Below are 21576 nucleotides of genomic sequence, written 5' to 3'. Positions count from 1 at the left end.
TCTTGCGCTTTCTCAGCAGCACTGAAGGTTTAAGTTCCCTTAAAATACAGGTAGAAAATAAATCAAGATTTTAATGTCAAATATAATAATAACTTTAATCCTTAAAGATCTTAGCTTTTAATTTCCGTTTTGATTGTAGTATAAACGAACTAGAAGTTGCTTTAACCTTCATTCGAATGTTAAGAAAAACCATTATAAACACTGTGCTGTGGCCTCTATACTTTGAACGATTTGAAAAGTTTCAGCGGCTTTGTGCTCAGCTCAGTTTAGTGCTGTAAGAGCTGGTAATGAAATTGAAACCTTCCACTGTGGACATCAGTGTGTCAAAAGATTTTTCATTTAAATCTGACTCTTTCAAATACTGAAGTGATGGAGAAAAGGAAGGAAAAGCAACTAAAACCCGATCAACTGCTGTGACGTCTAAAGGTCGCCCAAACACTTCTGTAACGTTGCCTCTGTGTTCAGATGCACAGCTGCTAACAAACACGATGTGACAATCTGGGAAAAAAACAACTTTGAAAGGCTTCCAGGACAAGAGGGAGGCGAAGGCAAAGTAGGACAATTCATTCTGATTTGCTCTTGCATGCAGGAAACACGCCCGTGTGGAGAGAGCTCCTCTGAAGGGAAATAGGTTAGCCTTCTCTGCCCTCTTTGTGTCCTCCTCATGCAGAGGAGGCCTCGAGGAAGAGCTCCCAGTCAGTTATTTACCTGACAGGTTCCCTGCCTGTGTTAAACCTGCAGGATGACGGGCAGGGCACAGTTAACCCTGATGTCTGCTAGCGAGCAGCATCGGCGTTAAACGGAGCTGTAGTGGGCGGATGGAAGTTCACTTGTAATTTGCCAAAAACACGGATTAACGCTCAGCAGCACAGTGAGGACGCATTTACAGTTCACCTTTAGAGAAGAAGAGGGTTTTTATTGTTATGTCACCAATCTCCTAGCAACCAGATGCTGGCACCATCGTGGAGGTCCTGTTGTGGCCATTACAGAAGGGCAGTGAGAAGAGGGGAAGAGACTGATTCCAGTCCTGGTACTATTTTAATGCCAACAGGGCCAGAACCTCTATTTTAAAAATGAACATAATAAGAAGAAATATTTGACTCGACAACAACCAAAAATGTTTCTGCTAAATATCTATCAGACATTCCATTCCTCTTACTTTATGGGCTGATGCTGCTAACACTGAATTCTAGAGCCCGGGAGATATATTGATCGGCCAATATGGCAGACTTATTGGTATTTGTTGGTGTACATGGTGTCCGATACGTGCTGTTATTAAAACTTCTTTTTGTTGTTGTAATGCAGAAAAATTCAGACTGTACTGCTGTCATATTTAGTCTAAAAGATGTTGGTCTGGCCCTAACGTAAACCCAGCCTGGAATCGTCCTGGATGCTCATATTTATTCATCTTCACTTTCCAATAGCTGCAGATTTACGGTCTTTATTTCTTTCAAATTATTCCCAATTTCCTGACAACATAACGCAGCATTTTCCCTTTGAAGTCACTCTGGATGAGCGCTAAAGTCTCAACAGTAAAGCGTTTTAGGCTGCAGACAAACCGCGCCCCCCTCTGCCCCGTGAGGATAAATCTTCTCCAGTGCTGTTTGCTCCGTGTTTACACACCTCCGTCCCCCCTTTGCACTAACCCTTCACCCCCTCATCCATCTCTCCATTTATCCACCCCCCTCCCTTTATGTGCTTGGCCCGCGTGCAGTGATGCAGTGCTGTTAGCTCCTGTCTTCACCCGCCCTGGTCACCACTTACTGCACAGCTCCGTCTCCTCACTCTGCTCTGAAAACATTTCCTCTCCACTCTCTCACGGGTGAATTTTGAATCTAAAAGACAGTTGGAAGAGTCAGGTTTGGCCACTGGTTGTTTGCTAGTTTAACTTCACCTTCCCTACGCCAAATTACAAAGCTCCTTCCACCAAACATCCTATGAAAATGTTAGGAAATAACTCAGAAATTGTGGACCCTTTCGAAAAAAAGCGCAACCAAAGATGGGATTGCATCGTCTCCATCCTTAGACATCGTTTCACTTTTTTTTGTTCTCACTAAACAAAAGTTAGAAGGCGCTGCAGAGGGAAGCGAGGCAGAGATTGAGGGCAGGAAGGTGCCCTCATCCTCCTCTGCGTGAAACTGGGTCCCAGGCAGTTTGGGTACAGTGCAGTGCAGCACTGGCCCATATTCTATATATAGAAGTCCTTCTTTCAGATTGAGTTGGAACAAGGTGAAATGGGTCGGATGGCTGGACAGCCCAAGGTCCTTGACCTTGATTTTTATTTTTCCACGGATCAAGAACGGTGTCTGGAGCCCATTTAAAAAATAAAAGAGTTAAAAGTGAAAGGGAAACGTTTCCTCTTGTGATAATCTGGCTGTTAGATGAGACTTTAGGCCTCAAGATGTTGAGCTACATTTTACTAAGCAAACTCCTGCAAATTTTAACATGTACACGTCACACGCAGTAGGATACTTCCTGATGTTCCCGGCGACGATCACATGTCAGCGGGGGTGGTGGGATGTAGCTGGAATGTGACACGCACGCTATGAAATGTCACCAATAACACGATGCTGCAATAACCCGCTGCTGCGACAAGAGTTTTAACCTGGCATGACATGTGAAAGGCAACACCGCTTTTTGGCCTCTCCACCAAGTCACCTTGCATGCTAAAACTGAGTGAGTGAGCCTGTGTGTGTGTGTGTTAGAGAAAGATGTGTGATGTGTGTGTTGGCTCGAAGAGTTAACTTCCAAAACACCCTTTCAATTTGTAGAGAGTTTCTTTGCTTTAAAGGACCATTTCCAGTTTGTTTTATTTGTATTTTATTTAACTTAATACAAACTGTAAATACTTGACATCAGTTACTTTACGGTTTATTTCCTGCTAGGCTCATTTAGGTTTAATTTTACGTCTTAAATCTTAATTTTGTAATTGATCTTGTAGATCACCTTAGCTGGCAGCCGTCACAGAGCTGCAATGTAATCCCTTTGGGGCAACTCTGACTGCCACATCCAGCTCTTAAAGCACTAAACTGTTTGTTTACTCAGATTGTTACTCCGAGTGTTTGACAGCATTTCAGAAAGGATCCCATCAGACAGAAACCTTTTTTATTAGGAGGAAAATCCTTCAACCGCCACAAGCAAAGTGCCATCTAGATCCACTACATCCGAGAGAAGACAGACGTCTGTGCTGCTGATAAGCCAGCAGTCTGCGTGGATAGAAGTGACCAGATAAGATGGATGCACTGTTAGTCACATTCTTTTACTTGCAGTTGCAGCACTGCATCAGAGTTGGACAGATGGCGTCTCTGTTTTGGAAATGCTCTTCTTGTGATTGGTTATGTTGGTGTTGGTGGAGTGTTTTTCACCTGCAGGCTTCTTTGAACTGCTGCAGATCACTAACTGGTCACCTGTCCGTTCCTGTATACGTGTGTGTGTGTGTGTGTGTGTGTTGGAGGATGAGAGACACACATCTAAGCCCCGCCTTCTTCCTGTCTCTCCACCAGTCTACAGTCCCACAGCCCACCTTCTCCATGCCAGTCACCGTGCCAGTATCCAATCAGAACGCGGCGGCGGCGGCGGCCCTCCAGTTCAGTAACAACCCCAGCGGCGCCCTGGTCACCACCACCTCCTTTGTCACCTCCACCCTCACAGACCCCCGCCTCCTGTCGCCACAGCAACCGGCTCTGCAGAGGAACACCGTGTCGCCAGGGTTACCGCAGCGACCCGCGAGCGCAGGTAAGAGACGAGGTGAAGCACAGCTGGACTGCTTTTGTTAAAACGGTTTGTGTGCAACTTTCCAGAGCGTCCACGGTCCTGCAGATCAATGATTTGTGACATTTTCAGAAAATAAACATCCAGTTTCAAAACTCAGCTGCTGATTGATCTGATCAGTGTATTACTGCTTGATCCCTTTGCTGTTTTTAAATGCCAGCTGCTCTCTCCTTGAATAAACCTCCGATGCACAGCAGCTGATGAGCCTTGCATTTCTGACAGCAGCAGCTGAAAAAGAAAAAGACAAAAACTCCAAACTTGTACAAAAGAAGATTGAAGGGAAACGTCTTGAGAGTGCCGCCCACACTGTTTGACTGACAGCTGTTCTGTTGCAGACGGGCCTGTCGTAACACAGCACTCACATGCATGTCTGTATGGCGAAAACTTTGTTTGCGACGCTGGTGTTCCTCACCAGTGTGTTCCTGGTGTTCCTGCAAACACATCGAAATGAGAGTTTATCCCCTTGACATTTCATATGAAAACTTTAGGAAGAGACAGGAGTAACAGCTACAATGAGAAGTGATGATGATGAGTGCGTAAGCCTTTTATTATTTAAAAATGTGACTCCTCCAAACGCAGAAACGTGAAGCCATGCTAGTCAGCAGGAAACAGTCTTCACACGTTATGTGAGGTATTATGAGGATCACGTTATGTGGTATGATTACCGTATGATTTACTCGTGTTGATCTCTGGTAGTTTTTTTGTGATAAGATTTTAGAATTTCAACGATTTTTTTGAAAAACCTTTTAGAATTGGGGACCATCGTCGCTCCTGTCTGCTCTCTGTTTATGGAGCACACGGCAAAATATCATGCAGCCCAAATTGGTGGATGATATTGTGCTACCTGTATAGAAAAGGTTGTCATGGTGATGAAGTTACTTAAAGACCTTTTTCATGAGGTGTAATGGGTGCTGCTCTTCCCCTGCATGCAGAAGCACAGTGTCACAGTGGTTTTAAAGACTCGACAAGCAGCAAATTGACCAGAGGGTTACGTCCATGTGAGCGTATTGATGTCCGGTCTCCACCTGTCAGTGTGAGTAACGCTGCTTCACTCAAACAAGTGCGCAGCGCCTTTTAATGACGCAAATCCATCATCTCCCTGACTGAGGCTGGTACAGTCCTGTGTGCGCCCGCTGCCTCCGTGTGGCAAACCAATCCTTCACCCTCTGACTAAAAGGATTTGTGCCCCATTTTTGCGTCTCAGACAAGGTTACTTATCAAGCTTTGTTCCGAGCAGCGTAATCTCATTGTAAATCAGAATTAGGTGATGTAACGCACAACAAATGCATTACAGCATCTTTCATAACATGCCGTTCTCCGAGGCTGGAGGGTTTCACATAGCTGTAATGGACCCCTCCTGCTCCCTCCTCCTCATAACACGCAAATGCTCTGCTGTACCCGGCATTGCATCCCACATTACCAGAGATGTACTCAGTTTATCATGTTTGCTTATTTTCCATGCACTCGTGCAGCCAGATACTTTTCAGTGGCCCTGAATGACCTCAGGTTTCTGCCCTTCCAAACGCTGAATCCGTGTCACAACAGGGAGAAGAAGTGTCAGGGCGGACATATGCTGTCTGCCATTTGAAAGAAAAATGTTTCCCAGAGTGAAGACATGTTGTACTGGATGAAAATGTTTCCCACTTAGAGACGTTAATCTATATTGACATTTAAAGATTTTTTTTTAGTTCATGCTTGGCAGTTTGGGGGCAGCGGAACAGCCTGTATGGCATTAGAAAGCTGATTAAAGACCCAGCAGTCACAGAGCTTCGTCATTTTTGTGGCCGCTTGACTAAAGTCAGTCCAACATTCACTCTGGTTTTAGCTCTGATTTGGTGAGCAGGGGGACAGACGGCAAACCAAACCTGTGAACGGGTCGATGCTGAAACGCTCCGTAGGGCTGAAGAGGCAGGTGATAATTCTTCACTGTGGCGTGGTCACCACATGTGTTTAGCTCATCAGACCATCTTATATATTTTAGTTCAGCCACTTTTTAAACTCTGAATTTTGTGCTACCCATGAAACAAAATCAAACTACGTTATTTGTGAAGGTGAACCTTTTGGCATGTGTTGAAGCCTTTTCTTGTGTTGGTCTGTAAGGCGACTGTACCCTCGGCTTTGAAATCCTTATCAGGATGCTGCAATGACACCTTTTCCTTTCATAAATTCCTGCCGAATCCTGCAATGCACAGTTCCTTCACCTGCAGTTTTCTCACTCTTGTTGTTAGTGTTACGTAGGAAGTTAGTTGGAGACGGCGGTTCCAGTCAGAGCGAACCTCCGTTACGGTCAAGCCGCCAGCGATAAATCTCTCTACGTTCTGTCTGTAATCTGAGTCTGTGCGCCGGCATGTCAGTAGCCATGCATTTCATTGTGACAAACACAATGTGGTTTGTCAGGGGCACCGTGGAGATTCTACCAGCTGACTAGTAACACCCAATCAGATTCATGTAGAAGGCAGCCATTTTCACAGCCCCCCCCCCCCCCCCCCCCCCCCGATGCTAACAGTAGCGTACATTTTTCAAACAAAACCCAAACACAACAAGCACCACACTGGACTTTATGAAGTAAGATAAGAGAAAAGATGGGAGTCTATGATTTTACTTTACTGTGATGATCTGAAGTACACAACACGGTCAGACAGTCGATTGGCTGAGATCTCAGCTGTCGTTTCCAATGGACGTCATGCATCTCCTGTTTTTCTTTTTCTTCAGAGCAGAGTGAGGAGACGTCTTTTTTCCACTGTTTAAAATGAGTTGGAGCATATTTTTCTCTAACTGTGACACCACTGAGATCTGGTTAAACAGGCACTTGAAATTAACCGTTAATGCAGGATTGAAACCAATTATGGTCCTTCATCGAGTGAAGTGAAGTGTGTACAGCAGAAGCACTTTTTTCAATGACGTACTTGATTTAATGATATTTTTCAGAATGGGATCTGTGGCATTTCCGCTCCGTGCTGTTCTGTGTGTGGTATGGTGTGTGTTACATTCAGTGTGTTCTTGTGTCCTAGGTGCTTTGTTGGGAGGAGATCTGGGGAATTCGAACGGAGCGTGCCCGAGTCCCGTCCGTAAGTACCCACACACTGCAGCCTGTCGTCCTTCCTGCCCCGCTCTGCTCTCTGCTGTGTTTCAGCTGGACTTTTTTAAAACGGGGAAATGATTTCTGAGTCTGACTTGCAGTCCGAGCGCCGCAGAATATTTCATGTGTGGCAACAGGCGGCCACGTGTGCAAACACAGTCGCACACGAGCGCGAGAGCACCTGTTGACTGGCGACAGCTGAAGGTCACAGGACAAGCTGCTTGTAAACAGTCCAAAGAACAGAGCGGGTTTCAGGTTGTAGGACAGGAACGAGGAGAGAGTTTGAAAAGAGGAGCAGAAACACACAGGAAACCACAGAAAAACTCGTCAGCTGTTCCTGCCTCCGTGTTGTTCTTCCAGACATGTGACTCGAAAAAACCAGAGCTAATCTGAATATCTTAACGATTTGGCAGCATTACTGATTTTTTCCAGTGTGCCAGCTGCTACAAATACCTAAAAGTGAGCCTAGCGTTTTGTTCCCGTCACCTGTCCATGAACTCCAGCTCAGAATTTGCTTGACTGTTTGAAGCATTCGTCACCGATTTTCTTTCTGACCCAAACTTTAATGTCAACATGTTTTTACTCCCTGACCGCTCCAGTCCAACATGACCACTAAAGAACCGATTCATTGATGAGTTTTGTGGCTGCACACAGCGTTTTGTCCCACTTTGTGCTGTGTGTGTGTGGCCATGCAGGTCGCTTCAGTTGAATGTGCTGAGATTTGGAGGTAAGAAGAGTTCACTGATAGAATTTCATTTGTCCTGCTCGCGTGTCCACCGATGTGTGCACAAATCCTCAGTGGGAGTACAGCTGAACAGTTAACCAAAATATTATCAACATCTCGATATTCAAATGACAGATGATGATGATAATATCCCTTCAGGATAAAGAAAGACAAACAGGTGGAACATTAAGAGGCTGACAGCAGATTTAGTTTGGTTTAGTTTTTTCCTAAGTGTCCTTAAGTGTTGTTTCTGTAGTTTGGTCGTCCAACAACATGTGCAGCCTTTTTTTGTGACCATTTTTCCTGTATGAAGCCGCCTGCTTGTGTAGGAAGTTTCTAATCCGCGGCAGTTATTCATTTCAAAACATTTGGGTCCAAAATAATACACAGAAAATGTCCTATGTATAATAAACCCTTTGGTAAAATGGAATACAAAGCTGTGATTGGTCGATTGCCTCTCCAGCCAGGGGAAACAGCCGTCGGCGGGCACGGCACCACGCTCACTGCGATCACTGGACAAATCAGAGATGTGGGTGCTGATTCAGAGGTCTGGAACCAGCAGGGCTGGAAACTTTGAGCACTCAGTCACATGTTGAACTGGACGCGAATTCGGGTTCACGTAGTGACAAATATTAGTCAGTAATGTTTTTACTATAACAACGTTACCATCCTCACAGCAATGAGCTTAATACTCATCAGCTTCCTGTGCACCCCTCCCCCTCCTCATCGCTCCACACACACACACACACACCCTCTTTCATCCTGTCTCTCTCAGCTGTTCCCCCTCGTCTCCTCTCTGGAATTATCTGCTGCCCCACCCCCGCCTCCCACCCCCACCCTCATCCAACTGTCCCTTGTCTTGGCACAGGGCTCTCCTCAGAGGTGACTTTGACGCTGGCCAGAGCTCTCCCCTTAAATCCCATTAGCCGGGACAGATACTGCCAGCCAGCCCCGTAGTAACAGATACGGCAGAGGGTGTTTTTTCTCTTTCCGTGTTCACTTGATAAACGTATTGTCTCGGCGTCGGGCGGCCTGAAAGAAATCGCTGCATTTGTATTAACTTAGTGAGTGAAGTTTCAGTGTTGGTGTTGAGAGTTTGAAGGCTGTTCACGAAAGTCCTGTGAAAAGTTGGCCTCATGTTGTTCCTGTCAGGATCCCCTTCAGCTCGCTGTAACCGAGTCACGAAACATGAAACGTCTTCATCCCAGAAGCAGCTCACGTCACCTGATCCTTCTCTTCCTCCTCTCTCTCTCTCTCTCTTTCTCTCTCTCTCTCTTCTCTTTCTCTACCGTCTCTCTGCCTCCTGATCATTTGCCTTCCCCCTCTCTCCTCCTCCTCCTCCTCCTTTTTCTCTCTCAAACCCATTTTTCTGCTCCCTTTCTCCCTCTCGTCTCCTCTCTGCTCGTTTCCCCACCTTCTCTAGCTGCCTTCTTTCATCCCTTGTTCTCCACATCCCCTTCTTTTTCTCACATTTCCTCCTTTTCTCTGCTCTTCACTGTTCCATTCTGCCCCCCCCCCACCCTTCCTCCCTGTCCTCCTCCCCCTTCCCCCACTCCTCCTCCTCTTCCTCCCCCTCCTCCCCTCCTGTGGATCTGTCGTTCTCAGCTGTTGTCCAGGGACTTGGGGCTCCGGGAATGTCACCATTGACGTCACCCAGCATTCCACACATTCCCACGCCTGGGCTCGTGTAATAGGAGCCAACACGCACACACACACACACACACACACACACGCACACACACACACACACACACACACACACACACACACATCCACCTGTAATATTTTTAACCAAGTTTGAAATAAAACAAACTGACTTTTCAAGTTTCTCTTTTCTCACTTTTGCTAGTTTAGTTCAATAATTTCAGGTTTCACTTTAAAATACTACAATCAAGCAACAAAAGCAGATTTTTTTTTTCTCTGTAAAAGTAAAGTGAAACGTAAAAAATGATGGGATGAGAAAATCCTCCTTAGGTGGTTGGAGCAAAGTTATTGTATTTTTTCTTAAAGGGTCATTTCGCCAAATGCTCAGCTCAAGCTTACGTTGTGAAAGAGGTGGCTGTGAAACGGTGGATTTTGAACCCCCACAAAACTGGTCTGACGTTGACTGATAAGTTTAGACGAGCTGCACAGGTTGGCTGAGGGCGAAACCGGAAGCTAAGCTCGCTGGCGCACACGCGCCGTGGATCCCACAGCGTGGAACAAACTGAATGTCCAGGAAGTCGAACGTTTTTGGCTTCGTGCTGCACATTCTTGTGTTACAGTTTATACTTTGGACCTCGAAACAGGAATGCGTCTGGAGTCTCGTGGAAATGATTTGTTACAGACAGAAATACACAAACATGCGTGAAAAACCTGCATGTAATAAACACATTACAGTATAGTGTAAACACACACACACACACACACACACACACACTCACACCAGTATCCCAGGCTGTTCCTATATGGATGTGGTGTTGGCTCGAGGACACCTGCTAGACACACACATTTCAGTGACACACTCACATGGAAACTTTCAAACTGTGTGTGTGTGTGTGTGTGTGTGTGTAACTCCCATAACTTTACCCACAAACATCAACACAAGCAGCAACAGATTCCCATCAGTAAGTGACGCACATATGTGCTCAGTGCACGTTATGCAACACACACTCTCTCTCTCTCACACACACACACACACACGGAGTGTTGCAGGATTTCCCAGAAACACCTGACGTGGGTGGAGGGGGTGTCCACTTTGCGTCAGCACAGTTTCTTTCTTCCTTCACTTTCTTCTTACATCCTCTCTCATTTCCTACCTCCTTGCTTCCTTTCTAGCCTCTTCCCTCCTTGTCCTTTCATTATCTTCTACTTTTAATTTTCCTTCTACTACTGAGCTCTTTCACTTTTTCTACACCTCTTCCACCCCATCCCTCCTCCTCCCTTGTTGCTCAACTCCTTCTATACTTTCTACCTGCTCTCTCAACACAGCTCCCCTCCCTCCCCTCCCTCCTCTCCCTCTCCTCTTTCTTCTCCTTCTTCTCCTTCTTCTCCCTCCCCTCCCTCCCCTCCCTCCTCTCCCTCCTCTCCCTCTCCTCTTTCTTCTCCTTCTTCTCCCTCCCCTCCCTCCCCTCCCTCCTCTCCCTCCTCTCCCTCTCCTCTTTCTTCTCCTTCTTCTCTCTCCTCTCCCTTCTCTCCCTCCCTCCTCTCTGCCCCTCTCCTCCCCCCCTTCCCTCTTCTTTGGTCCTATTTCTTCCTTTTCTTATTTCTTCTTTTTCTAAATTTTCCTTCTTTTCTCCCCTCCTTTGCTACGCCCTCAAACCTCTGTTGTTTTGTCAGAGGTGCTGTTGGTGTGTGTGTGTGTGTGTGTGTGTGTGTGTATCTGGAGTGTGTGTGACTGAGATGAAGCAGAGTCACATGCCACTGTCGTCTGGAGCCGGCGTCATGGCAAACTGTTATCTGCTATCTCACACACACACACACACACACACACTCACACACACACACACAATCTGACTCTGCCTGTCCAAGGGGAATACAGGGTGTGTGTGTGTGTGTGAACGGTGGGAAAGTCCCTGCTGTCCCCCCTCTTCATACAAACTGTGACTGGTTGGCTGTTTTAAGTCGAACTGCTGTCTGCTGGAGTTGCGTTGTCATGACACCCAGACCACCTCCATCCCCTGCTGATTTAACCAGCTGAACTGAAAGATCAATAATCAATACAGAGACACAAATGAGTCCTGGAAACATCTGGGAAAAGAAGTAGAGGTGAAGAAGGTGAAGAAGAGGAGTAGGATGGAAAATGTTGCCCAGTATTTCAGCAATACTCCTGAAGCACACACACACACACACACACACACACCCTGTGCCTGAAGCTCGTCACATATCAGGTATCTTTGTCTCTTACAGAGTAACTGTTGCGTTGCAGCGGAGGAGTTTGGAATGAGAGCGGTTTCAAAGGAGGGTGCGTTCAGCAGCCGTGACGTTCTGTAACGTTTCTGGAATGCACCAGTGAGGAGGAAAAGTGTAAAAGCAAAAGGACAAGTCGTGTTTCTATCATTAGGTCTGGCAATGATGTGTTTATTAAGTGTCAACAAATCAACCGCGAACGAATCAATTAACACATATTGTGTGAGTGTGGGTGTGCCTGCGTGCGTGCGCGTGTGTAGAGCCTGATGTGTCCTCTTCCTCTTTGAAAACACATCAAACACTCACCAGGGCACCAAATGTGAATTAATCCGCCACTGAAAGTAGTCCACGACAGATGCAGACGAAGTCGGGAAGTATTCAGAGATGGGCTGACAATTAATTACTAATTAAGTAATTAATGGATTACTAACAGTTAATAGATTATCAAAATAATTGACAACTTTTTTTTTTTGAATGACTATTCAGTTTATTGTTGAAGCTCTACAATCTGCCCTTGCTGTGGTACAGTTTCATCCTGTTCCGTTAGTGTCATTTTTCTGTTTTGTTTCAAGACGCTTAGTTATTAAAACTCGGTGCTCAGGGCCAAGGAGGCTGGAAACGTGAGATCTTGAGGAAGAGGTTCAACACTTAGGTTCAGTGCAGCTAATTTATGAAAAAGGCAAACATTCAGCCTTTGAAGTTTCTTCAGGGAAAATGTTCTGCAGGTACACACGGGAAACGCGCCTCACAGCTGTGGCTGTCTGAAGGTCCATGAGAGCCTCTGATAACGCTGACACGCTGGAAGCTTGTTGAAGTAATATCACTGCAGAAAAACAAGACTTTTAGGGCTCGATAAGAGTCAAAACAGATTTCATAAGAAGGATATTTTTGCAGCGTGAGATGGAAGAAGGGAGATTTGTGTGTGTTTTTTAACCGAGACGACCGAAACAAAAGGGAAGAACATCGTGGAAACAGAATAGTTCTGCAGAGAGCGAGCGACACGGATTTGATGTGCAGGAGCCGTCAAAAAAATGCCGTTTGAGCTGCAGAAACGACGAGGAGCATGTGGTGCGACAGAGCCATCCAGCTCGCTAATGAGAACACACACACAGGCAGGCAGAGTTCACAGGTGGACACAGATACACCACCTCCTCCACCCTCCTCTCTTCACTAAACCTCTCCCTCTCTGTGTCTCTGCAGCTAATGGCTACATCAGCGCCAGGGCCTCGCCGGGCCTCCTCTCTGTGTCCAACGGCAACAGCCTGGGGAAAGCAGCGCTGGCTAAGTCTTCGCCTTCGCCCAGCCCTCAGATGGTCAACAGCCGCAAGCCGGACCTCAGGGTCATCACCTCGCAGAGCGGCAAGAGTCTCATGCAGCTGGTGAGGACGAACGATGGGTCCAAAGTCCCGGGGGACGGGACGCGAACACGCAGTCAGAACTGAATGTGAACACTTAGTCAAAGTTGCGTAGTTTCTGGCAAACTGAACAGATTCAGGCGGATTCAGGCGAGCAGTCGTAGTTAAATAATGAAAAATGATTTGGCAACCAGCATCAGTCTTTCTTTAATCTTTTTTCCTTCTTAGGGTGAATTTGACAGAGTCTGTTTATACAGTGGACCTCATGCAAGAATGTTTGAGCGACTTAAGAATGAGTTGTTGCATTCTGCATTTTTCTCATTTTAAACAATCCAGCCAGAAATCCTTCAGCTCGGGAGCCTCACTCGCTCACATGTTCCGCCCCTGACCGTCTTCTGTCATCTCCTGTCATCTCCTGTTTCCAACCCAGAAGCCATTCAGACTTTGTTCCTGTCACAGCGCAGCTTTGCTTCATGATGGCACAGCGCTGACAGCTGTGGTGATACTTCCTGTTTTGGGTTTGACTGACTAAATCTGCAATGTTTGGTTCTGCTGATGTCTGACAAGCAGGACTTGATGTTCAGCAGTTTTAAAAAATGACTTTTAATTAAACCCGGAGAAGGAGTCGACAACAGGTCACCTTGTGCGGCAGTGCAGGGGCGACGACTGTGCTGCTGCTGATGAAATCGCAGCCAAGCTCCCGCTAATGAGCAGCTGGCATTCGACAAGTTGAAACGAGCAACTTACACAAGTGTGTGCAGGTAGACTTCGATGACTTAGAAGACTCGAAAGAGGTTCGTGGAAGAATCTGAAAATGTTCCTGCACGAGGTCCATTGTGTAAAATCATCTGTTTACATGAATTTTCGTGTCAGCTCATGTTCACGTTCAGGACTGAAAGCATTTTGTCTCTCTCTTCAGCAGTTTCCTCTCTGCAACATCAGTCAGTTTAGATGTCAGATTGTCTCCAGTTATTTCTACATGCAGTAAAGCTAACTTGGCACTGAGAAGTCACATATCCAGAGACAAAGTCCCAGGCTGACTTCTTGGGGATGTGCAGAAAAACACTTCAACTCTAGATGTTGAAGTGAGGTAGTGAATATTCCTCCTTTCCGTTGTGCAATTCAACATCTGGATCCAATCGTTCTCCTTCAGCGAGCCATCGATCAGTTTGGCTGCATTTTCTTCGTAGTTCAAAGACTTTAGAGTTGACTTTGCTCAAACAGCAGAGGCCCTGCTTTCACTAGCTCACATGTTAAAGTATCTCTGCGGGTCATCTTTAACCACACTTGTTCATATTTTGCTGCAGTTAGTTTTTGTAGAAACGTAACCGTCCTCTGTTTTCTGCCCCCCTCTCCTCCACCCGCGGTGCAGACAGAGGACGAGCTGGAGTTGGTGAGTGAGGTGAATAGACTTCTAGACTTTTAGCATCATGGATGTGGTGTTAAACCCTGTGTGATCTCACTGAGCATGAGTGTGACACCGTCAGCATCCTATCGGGGTGACGCGAGCAGAAGAAGAGCGGTGGACAAATCAGCTGGTTGCACTGGTTCCTGGAAAGTTTTCACTGTCATGCAAATTTGTTTTTTTTATGTCTGTTTCAAGTCCTTTGGATCCAATCAGAGCTGAGCACTTGAGTCAAGTTTCTACTTGGTGAAATCCCAGAGCAAAGCAGAATGAAGAGACAGACAGTCATTGCATGTTGAATTATTTGACAATGAGTCAAATTAGACAGAAAAAGACAAAGATGTTGCTTCATTTAGACTCACTCAGACCAGACAGACTCGAGCTGCAGTCTGCTTTTGAATACTTTGACAGTTTGAGAAACACGTTAAGATGAGAAGATTTACTTTCACGTTTGTACAGTAACTATGAAGCTACCACCAGAAAACAGCTAACTTAGCTTAGCATAAAACAGATAACAGCCAGGCTCTGCCTTAAGTTCCTAATGACTAATGTCCCTGATGTTTAAACAGGAAGTTCAGACTAGTCAGCGAGTGGTTCACATTGGGTGCTCGTTTTTTATAACTGACCGTGACTGTGAAGATATTTTAGTGTAAAAGACTGGAATTTAAATGTGTCCTGCGGCAGATAAGCCTAAACAGAAAGCCACTGAGTGACAGCACAGACGGTCTAATTGCTGACATGCACGCCGTCCGACTTCTGCTTCCTGTCTTTGATGGAACATTTACTGCTCGCCGTTGATGTTCGTCAGCATGCTACGTGCAAGAATCCCTAAGCACTGTCCATAAATCTCCATACAAGAGTTTCACCAGTACAACAACACAGCGTTAGCCTAGCTTAGCATCAAAAAAACTATCCCCTGTCCCCTGAGAGAAAGTTCCTACCTGTGCTGTAAGTGAGTCAAAGCTTAGAGGTGACATCTGCTGGACCAGTGTGGTGTCCTACACATTTGTAGTCCTAGAAATGTCTCCCCTCCAAGGACATTAAGAGAATAATAGTTAGTAGTAGTTAGAATATAGTTAGTCTCAGTTGTTTCGCTTGCAGTTCTACAGGAGTTTTATTTGTCCAACTGAAAAAGGTTTTCTAGATGTGATGGTTGAGTCGAGCTTCATCAGTGCGATTGGCGGGGGAACCGGAGCGACCAGCTGACTCTCGGCTCTGTGAAAGCTGCTCAGCATGTGCATGTTTGGTTTCATCAGAGTGAAGAAAGATCACAACGTGTCAACCTGGAACACAGGCGGACCCCTCCAGTCACACACGCACGCACACGCACGCACGCACGCACACACACTCGCGCGCGTATGCCGACACGTGTTTGTGCATATTTCTCTGCATAAATACACACACCCCTAAAACAAACACACACCTCACATTGTGTATTAATTCCCAACATACCGCTCTGCCCACTTTCTCACACACACACACACACACTCTCTTTCAGTGCATTCTTCCACACACTCGTCCCACTCGTCTGTCCTCTGTCTGCATGCGTCCCTGTCAGCATGATCCTCCTGCATGGCGATGCCTCTCATAACACCTTCCGCCGCCTTGATGCCACATAACGCAGCCGCAAGGCCCTGGCGATGGCGTTGCCGTGCCAACATCACGTTGCGATGCGAGACACCTCTCATCTTGCACGCGGATGTTAAAGTGTCACCGAAGAGTTAAACGCCTCAGAGACAAGTGAGGCGCTCAGATTTTCTCACAGAAACGCTGCTGCCTGTGGCTCGATGAAACGTCGCCCAAAGTGAAGTGATGTCATACTTGAGCTATTAAAGCTCTGTTGCATTTGTTTTGGATTATTTTTCCTTACGTTGCCTGCCAGTAAAACTTAGAGTTGCTGCACTGGAGCTTCATAAATGAAATCCCAGGTTTATTTGTTTTTAATTCCAACTACAAGTAGAACAAGCTGTGTTTATAGTGAAATATTTCAGCAGTAACAGTGAAACTGGCTTCTTCACAGGCACATTACAAGGTCTCTGCATCCACGCTGCTGCACAGTGGAAAGCACATGCTAACCATTATCATTACTGCTGTTGAAAATGGATGAAGTCATGTGCCATGAACTGCTACGCTCAGCCCATGTAAGGAGAAAAACGGTGTGATTCACCGTGGATCCGGTCCAGGTTTTCTCACGACAACACTGGATCCAAACATCCGAGAAGGACGGGGTTTAGTTGTACTTCTTAGATTGATGCTGCAGTTCGCACTGAGAAGCATCTTTTCAGTGTGTACTCGAATAGAGGCTGTTCATATGCTGTCTACCAGAACTCGCTCAGACATTTTAAGTTTCTGCATGAATTCACTGTGCTGTACAGAGAGGGGATGCGGATCATCGGACCAAGAGTGGTTTTTATACGTCATTACATTCATCACAGTTTTAAATGTTCGATTCTGAACAAAACAGACTCACTTCATTTAGTTGGAGATCCCCACTTTTAGAACCTCCACCCCCAGTATCTCAACTCCCTCCATCTCTCTTCCTGTCTTCCCAGAATGCTCAGCGGCTAGGTGGCTCCCAGGTGGCACAGCCGCTCACCACACCAGTGGTCTCCGTGGCAACACCCAGTCTCCTTGCGCCATTCAGCACCATGCAGACGGCCTACAACACCGGTAAGACCACTGAATCTGTGTGTTCACTTCAGCGCGGGAGAGAAGCAGAAGAAGTCGTCTGCGGGATGTCGTGAAAAGTGTTGTGTAGAAAAACGTGAAAAACCTCGCAGCGTGGTGCCACAAACCACGATGAATATTCACTTTGTTCATTGTGTGAGAGCTTCTGGAATGATTCCACTTCAAAGGTCCCTATTAATATGGATTAGCCCTGATTAATATTGATGCTCCAGAAAGTTGTGTGATGTAAAACAATCCCCCTCACCCCTCCTCTCCACCTCCTTTCTCTCTCTCTCTCTCTCTCTCTTTCTCCATCCCTTAATCTCAGAGTACCAGCTGACGAGTGCAGATCTCACGGCGCTCCAGACGTTCACACCACCGGGGCTGGTGCCTGGAAACATGGCTGCCTGGCAACAGCAACCAGCAGTCTCCCAGCAACAGCAGCAGCAGCAGCAGCAGCAGCTGAGCTTGGCGTCGCTCAGTAACTTGGTGTAAGCTCCCTTTTTCTTTCTTCAGCCAACTCATAAAAGGCATTGATTCGCCTGTCACCTGACCTTTGACCTTCCCCCTCGACCAGCAGACGTTTCTCTGCTGATTCAGTACGTAACGCGAAGCACCCCTCCTGTATGAAGCTGCAGCATCAGCCCGCCTCTGGTTGATTCATCTTTGTATCAAGTAGCATCAAACTTTTCCAGTGACATCATACTGTCTAGCATCCGATCTTTATTGCAGAAAAAAAATGAACTACTTGGTTGGTTTTGCTCACAGCCAATCACCACAAACATTTTTCAGTTTAAGGTAACATGTGATTGGTTTACTACTGCAGAGTTGGACACTCAGTGTGCTGAGATATCAAATGAGGTACTCTGTGGATATCAGTATTCCTTTAAGGGTACTGGTACTGGTACTAGTATCATAATTGCTTAAACAATATCCATCTGTAGTCAAAATTCAGAATAAGCACTGATGTAATGTCGCTAAGATCAATTTGTTGAAGTAGTTTCCAATTTCTGGGACATTACGAATGGACTGCATTGGAAATCTAAATGGTGCACAATAAGACTCAGTCACAGCTACACAGTAAGAGTTACAGGATGAAAACTGTAACAGCTGATCCAAAATCACTCGTCCACCCTTAGAGTTCCAGGTCTGTCTGTGAGATCCTGAATGGAACACCTGAACGGGTGTGCAGGTTTAGCCTTTAAAGCACTTTGAGTCATCTTCTTCCAGCTCCTAACACGCAGGAAACGGACAGCAGACAAATTCTGATCATTTTATCAGTATTTAAGTTACGTCAGAGATGAAAAGGACCAGTGTGTAGAATTTAGGGGGATCAGAGTATAATCACCTAAAACAGGAGTTCCCAAACATTTTCAAAGACCCCTGAACTGACCCCTTTTTAAAAACCACTGACCCAAAGGGCTCTAAAGAGGGACTTTCATGTTTTCTGTTACCTGAAGGCCACCATAGCTTCTCCTGCTGCTTGTAAAGGCAGGGGTGGCTTGAGACAATTCAGCTGCTCGCAAATTCACTGCTAGATTCCAGTAAGTCCTGCCCACTGGTCGTTCAGTTCCCAAATCATTTGATGTCTTCAGAGCAAACCCGAGCCCCATCAGGCCCGTTTGTGCCGTAGCAGTTTCGTGTTTGTGCGCCGTGCCAGGCTAACCCGTGGCTGGGGGATTGGCTTGTAACTTCCTCTTGTTTTGTCCCCCCTCCCCCCTTTTCTCCACAGCATGTGGGGTGCAGAGAAACAGAATGCGGAGATGGTTAACTGCATCTCCAATTTTGCTGCTAACCTGAGGTGAATGACACGATAGCATCTGGTGCCATTTTAAACTGTGAAGTTGCTGCGCTGCTCACAGGCTCCATTTTGAGCCAAAATAGTCCAGAGAAACTGCAGAATAGATGACAAACCACCTTTTCTCTCCATTTGTATGCTGAATGTGATGCCTGTTGTTGCTTTGCTGTGTCTATGCTCCATTGTTCTTTCAGTTCATTTTTTGCACTTTACTGGTGTGGTTAAAGGAGATCTCATGCCACCTAAAGCTCAGATCTGAAGCTCTTTGGAAGCGCCGTGAACAAAGAGGAAGATGGTGTGCTGTGACAGCAGCAGTGTCTCGCTAGCTTCTCAAATGAAAGGAGTCTCTGGATGCTGCTTTCGGTCCCAAACGCTGTCCCAGTGCACAGCCGACATGCTCGCTGCATTAAAATTTTACTTTTCCACCATTTAGCTGTCAGCGTCAGCTGACAGTCAGACATAAGTTTCAATTCCTCAGATACATGTAGGCCTCAAATGCCTACAGCAGCATGACTAGAAAGAATAATTTAGATGTAGCTTGGCTGTCAGAGCCAGTTATTTAGATAGATTACGTTACAGGAAAGCTGTTTGGAATTTGGTGAGTTTGATAATCAGTTTACAGCCTGTGGAGCTCTTGGGTCTGTGCTCATTTTGGCAATTTCTGTTGTACAAAACAAACTTTAACATTTGGCAGTGCTCTTAATGATGATGTGCTTTCGTTCAGCACAAATTTCAGACAAATGTATGTTGGCATGAAGTAATGTAAGAGACTGCTGACAATCACAAAGAGGAGCATTAAAGACAGTAAAAAGTGAAGCCAGCTGTCAGGAATGAGGCCGTCGTTTGCGTCTCTGTCTGACGAGCTGAAATTTGTCCATGAGAATATGATAATAGGCTGTTTGTTATTGTATACAGCAGCTGGGACTCCAGGGGGCTGAGCGTTTTGGAAGAAGTAGTACACAGTTAACACTCACCAGCTCATACACAGCAGAACTTCACAAATGGCCGTCCAGATTGTATAAAAGCGTTGAGAAAACACGTCTGTGAAAAGAGGCTGTGAGAAAGCAGCCGGCGCTCGCGTTTCTCTGACGAGGATCAGCTGAAACAATCCGGCGTCTGTGCTTGATGCCTCCACGGCGGCCAAAGGTGCGTTCAGAGACGGCGATTTTGTTTTCTGGTTCAAGGTCGCCGTGACCTTCACAGAATGCGTTTTTAGCCAAAACTCAAGGATTCTGGCAGAACCTCACATGAGAGAAATGATGAAGTGGTGAGGTTTGACTTTGGTGATCCTCTGACTTTTCCTCTAGCGCCACCATCAGTTTGACACGTGTGGTTCTCAGTGAAATATCTTCACTGTTGGCTGGATTGGCACGAGCTTTAGTGCATCCCCACCTTTAGCACCTGAGAAACAATCCGTCAGCCTCAGCCGTACCTCTTCAACCAATCAAACTGTCTGCATCTGCATCCACACCCACAGTGGGCGGAGCTTACAATGTAACCGTGTGGAAGAAGTTGCTTTATTAGTTACTCGTTAGTAAATTATTCACAGATCAAACTTCAGTCGGCTGCCGTGTGAGGATTCGTCTTTATCATGAGCACAGATACTCCCTCCTTTTACTCCTACTCATCAGAAGTATCTCATCTGCACCAGGTCCTCGTGTCGGTCGAGTGCTTGCTGAGTAAGCAGCGTGTTAATTTCCTCCGCCGTCAGGTTGGACGCCGCAGTGAACACCGGGCAGGTTTGCTTGTGTTGTGTGTGGGATCAGAATGACAGATTCGCTGTGGCTGAAAACAAGCGAGCAGCACAGAAACGTGGGAAGCAAACTGTTCTCTGGGCAGAGCGGAAGAGTCGTGCCGTCCTCGGACAGCATGGGCAGACGTGGGCGCTTCTGCAGCCCAGACCGCTCCGGTTTGTTTTTGATTTCCTCACAGCGCGCAGACAAGCTCTTCCAATCAAACAGTGAACGACGGCTTGGCTGCGAGCCTCGCCTTCGCTGTCGTCCACACTTCTCCTCACCACAGGAAATGATTTCTGTCAGCTTGTCCTCACCCACCCCCCCCTTTTTAATCATTCCTCTTCCACTGCTTCAGTCTTTCCGCTCATTTCCTGCTTTTTTTTGTCGGTTTAATTCTGCGTACACCTGTTGACTCCCGTCTTCCTCCTCGCTCTCCAATCTAAATGTTAATGTCACGGCCGCCCCTTAAGCCACCTCCCTGCTGAGACTCGCCTTCAGCTGGTTTGTCTGATTATACTGAATTGCGCTCTGGATGCCGTTTGTTGTTTGTTTCCTCGCTGAGTGTTATCAGCAGACGGGGCCTCCATTTGGGACGCTTTAACAGGAAATAAACACAGCAACTTTTAGGGCTGTCTGTTAGTGCGTCAGTGTTGTTTTGTCCATTTGATCCTTCCCTGTGCTGAGCCTCAGATCTCTCGGCATGGAGCTGAAGGAGTGAATAAAATGTTGTGTCCGCGGCTGAATTTTTGCCGAGTGCGCTTCTCACTTTGTTCTTGTTTTCTGCCCACAAAAGCCCCCCCTCCCCCATCCCTCAGCTGTGGTTCAAGAGGGAAAAAAAAACACTTGCCAACAGCGCACACACTGCTAAATTGCTTACAGGATACACTGTGTGTGTCGGCAGGCCACAATGCACACACGCTATCAGCGGCTGTTAGTGAACTCCCCCTCAGAGGAATCAAGTGTTTTCCCCGACTGCAGATTAGAAGCCACAGTGTAAAATCCAGCTTCCTGCTAATATTTCAGTTTTATTTGGCGCCGAACATAAAGTGTGTTTAGTCGTTACAGCATAGGATGGCGACAGCTTACTTTTTTCCACGTCTGCATGCAGCTGTCAAGAGCTGGGAGCATCAGATGGTCCCAGCGTGTTGGATTG

General features: G+C 46.4%; 1 protein-coding gene across 8 annotated transcripts in view; it reads left to right on the top strand.

Moving 5' to 3' along the window:
• Positions 1 to 21576, top strand: part of mef2d (myocyte enhancer factor 2d) — a 79912-nt gene that overhangs the window by 51378 nt on the left and 6958 nt on the right. For 3 of the 8 annotated variants that reach the window (XM_046400820.1, XM_046400822.1, XM_046400821.1), the window contains exons 5-11: positions 3504 to 3735; positions 6783 to 6839; positions 12663 to 12841; positions 14190 to 14219; positions 16775 to 16892; positions 17218 to 17380; positions 18622 to 18690. In XM_046400820.1, the coding sequence (XP_046256776.1) occupies positions 3504 to 3735; positions 6783 to 6839; positions 12663 to 12841; positions 14190 to 14219; positions 16775 to 16892; positions 17218 to 17380; positions 18622 to 18690 (848 nt within the window). The remainder of the gene's footprint in view (positions 1 to 3503; positions 3736 to 6782; positions 6840 to 12662; positions 12842 to 14189; positions 14220 to 16774; positions 16893 to 17217; positions 17381 to 18621; positions 18691 to 21576) is intronic. The other 5 variants (XM_046400826.1, XM_046400827.1, XM_046400824.1 and 2 more) reach the window with 4 other exon arrangements.

Source organism: Scatophagus argus, chromosome 9 (genome assembly GCF_020382885.2).
Source record: "Scatophagus argus isolate fScaArg1 chromosome 9, fScaArg1.pri, whole genome shotgun sequence".
Lineage (NCBI taxonomy): Eukaryota > Metazoa > Chordata > Actinopteri > Scatophagidae > Scatophagus > Scatophagus argus.
Note: the sequence above shows the minus strand (reverse complement) of the source record. Positions and strands in the feature narration are given on the sequence as shown.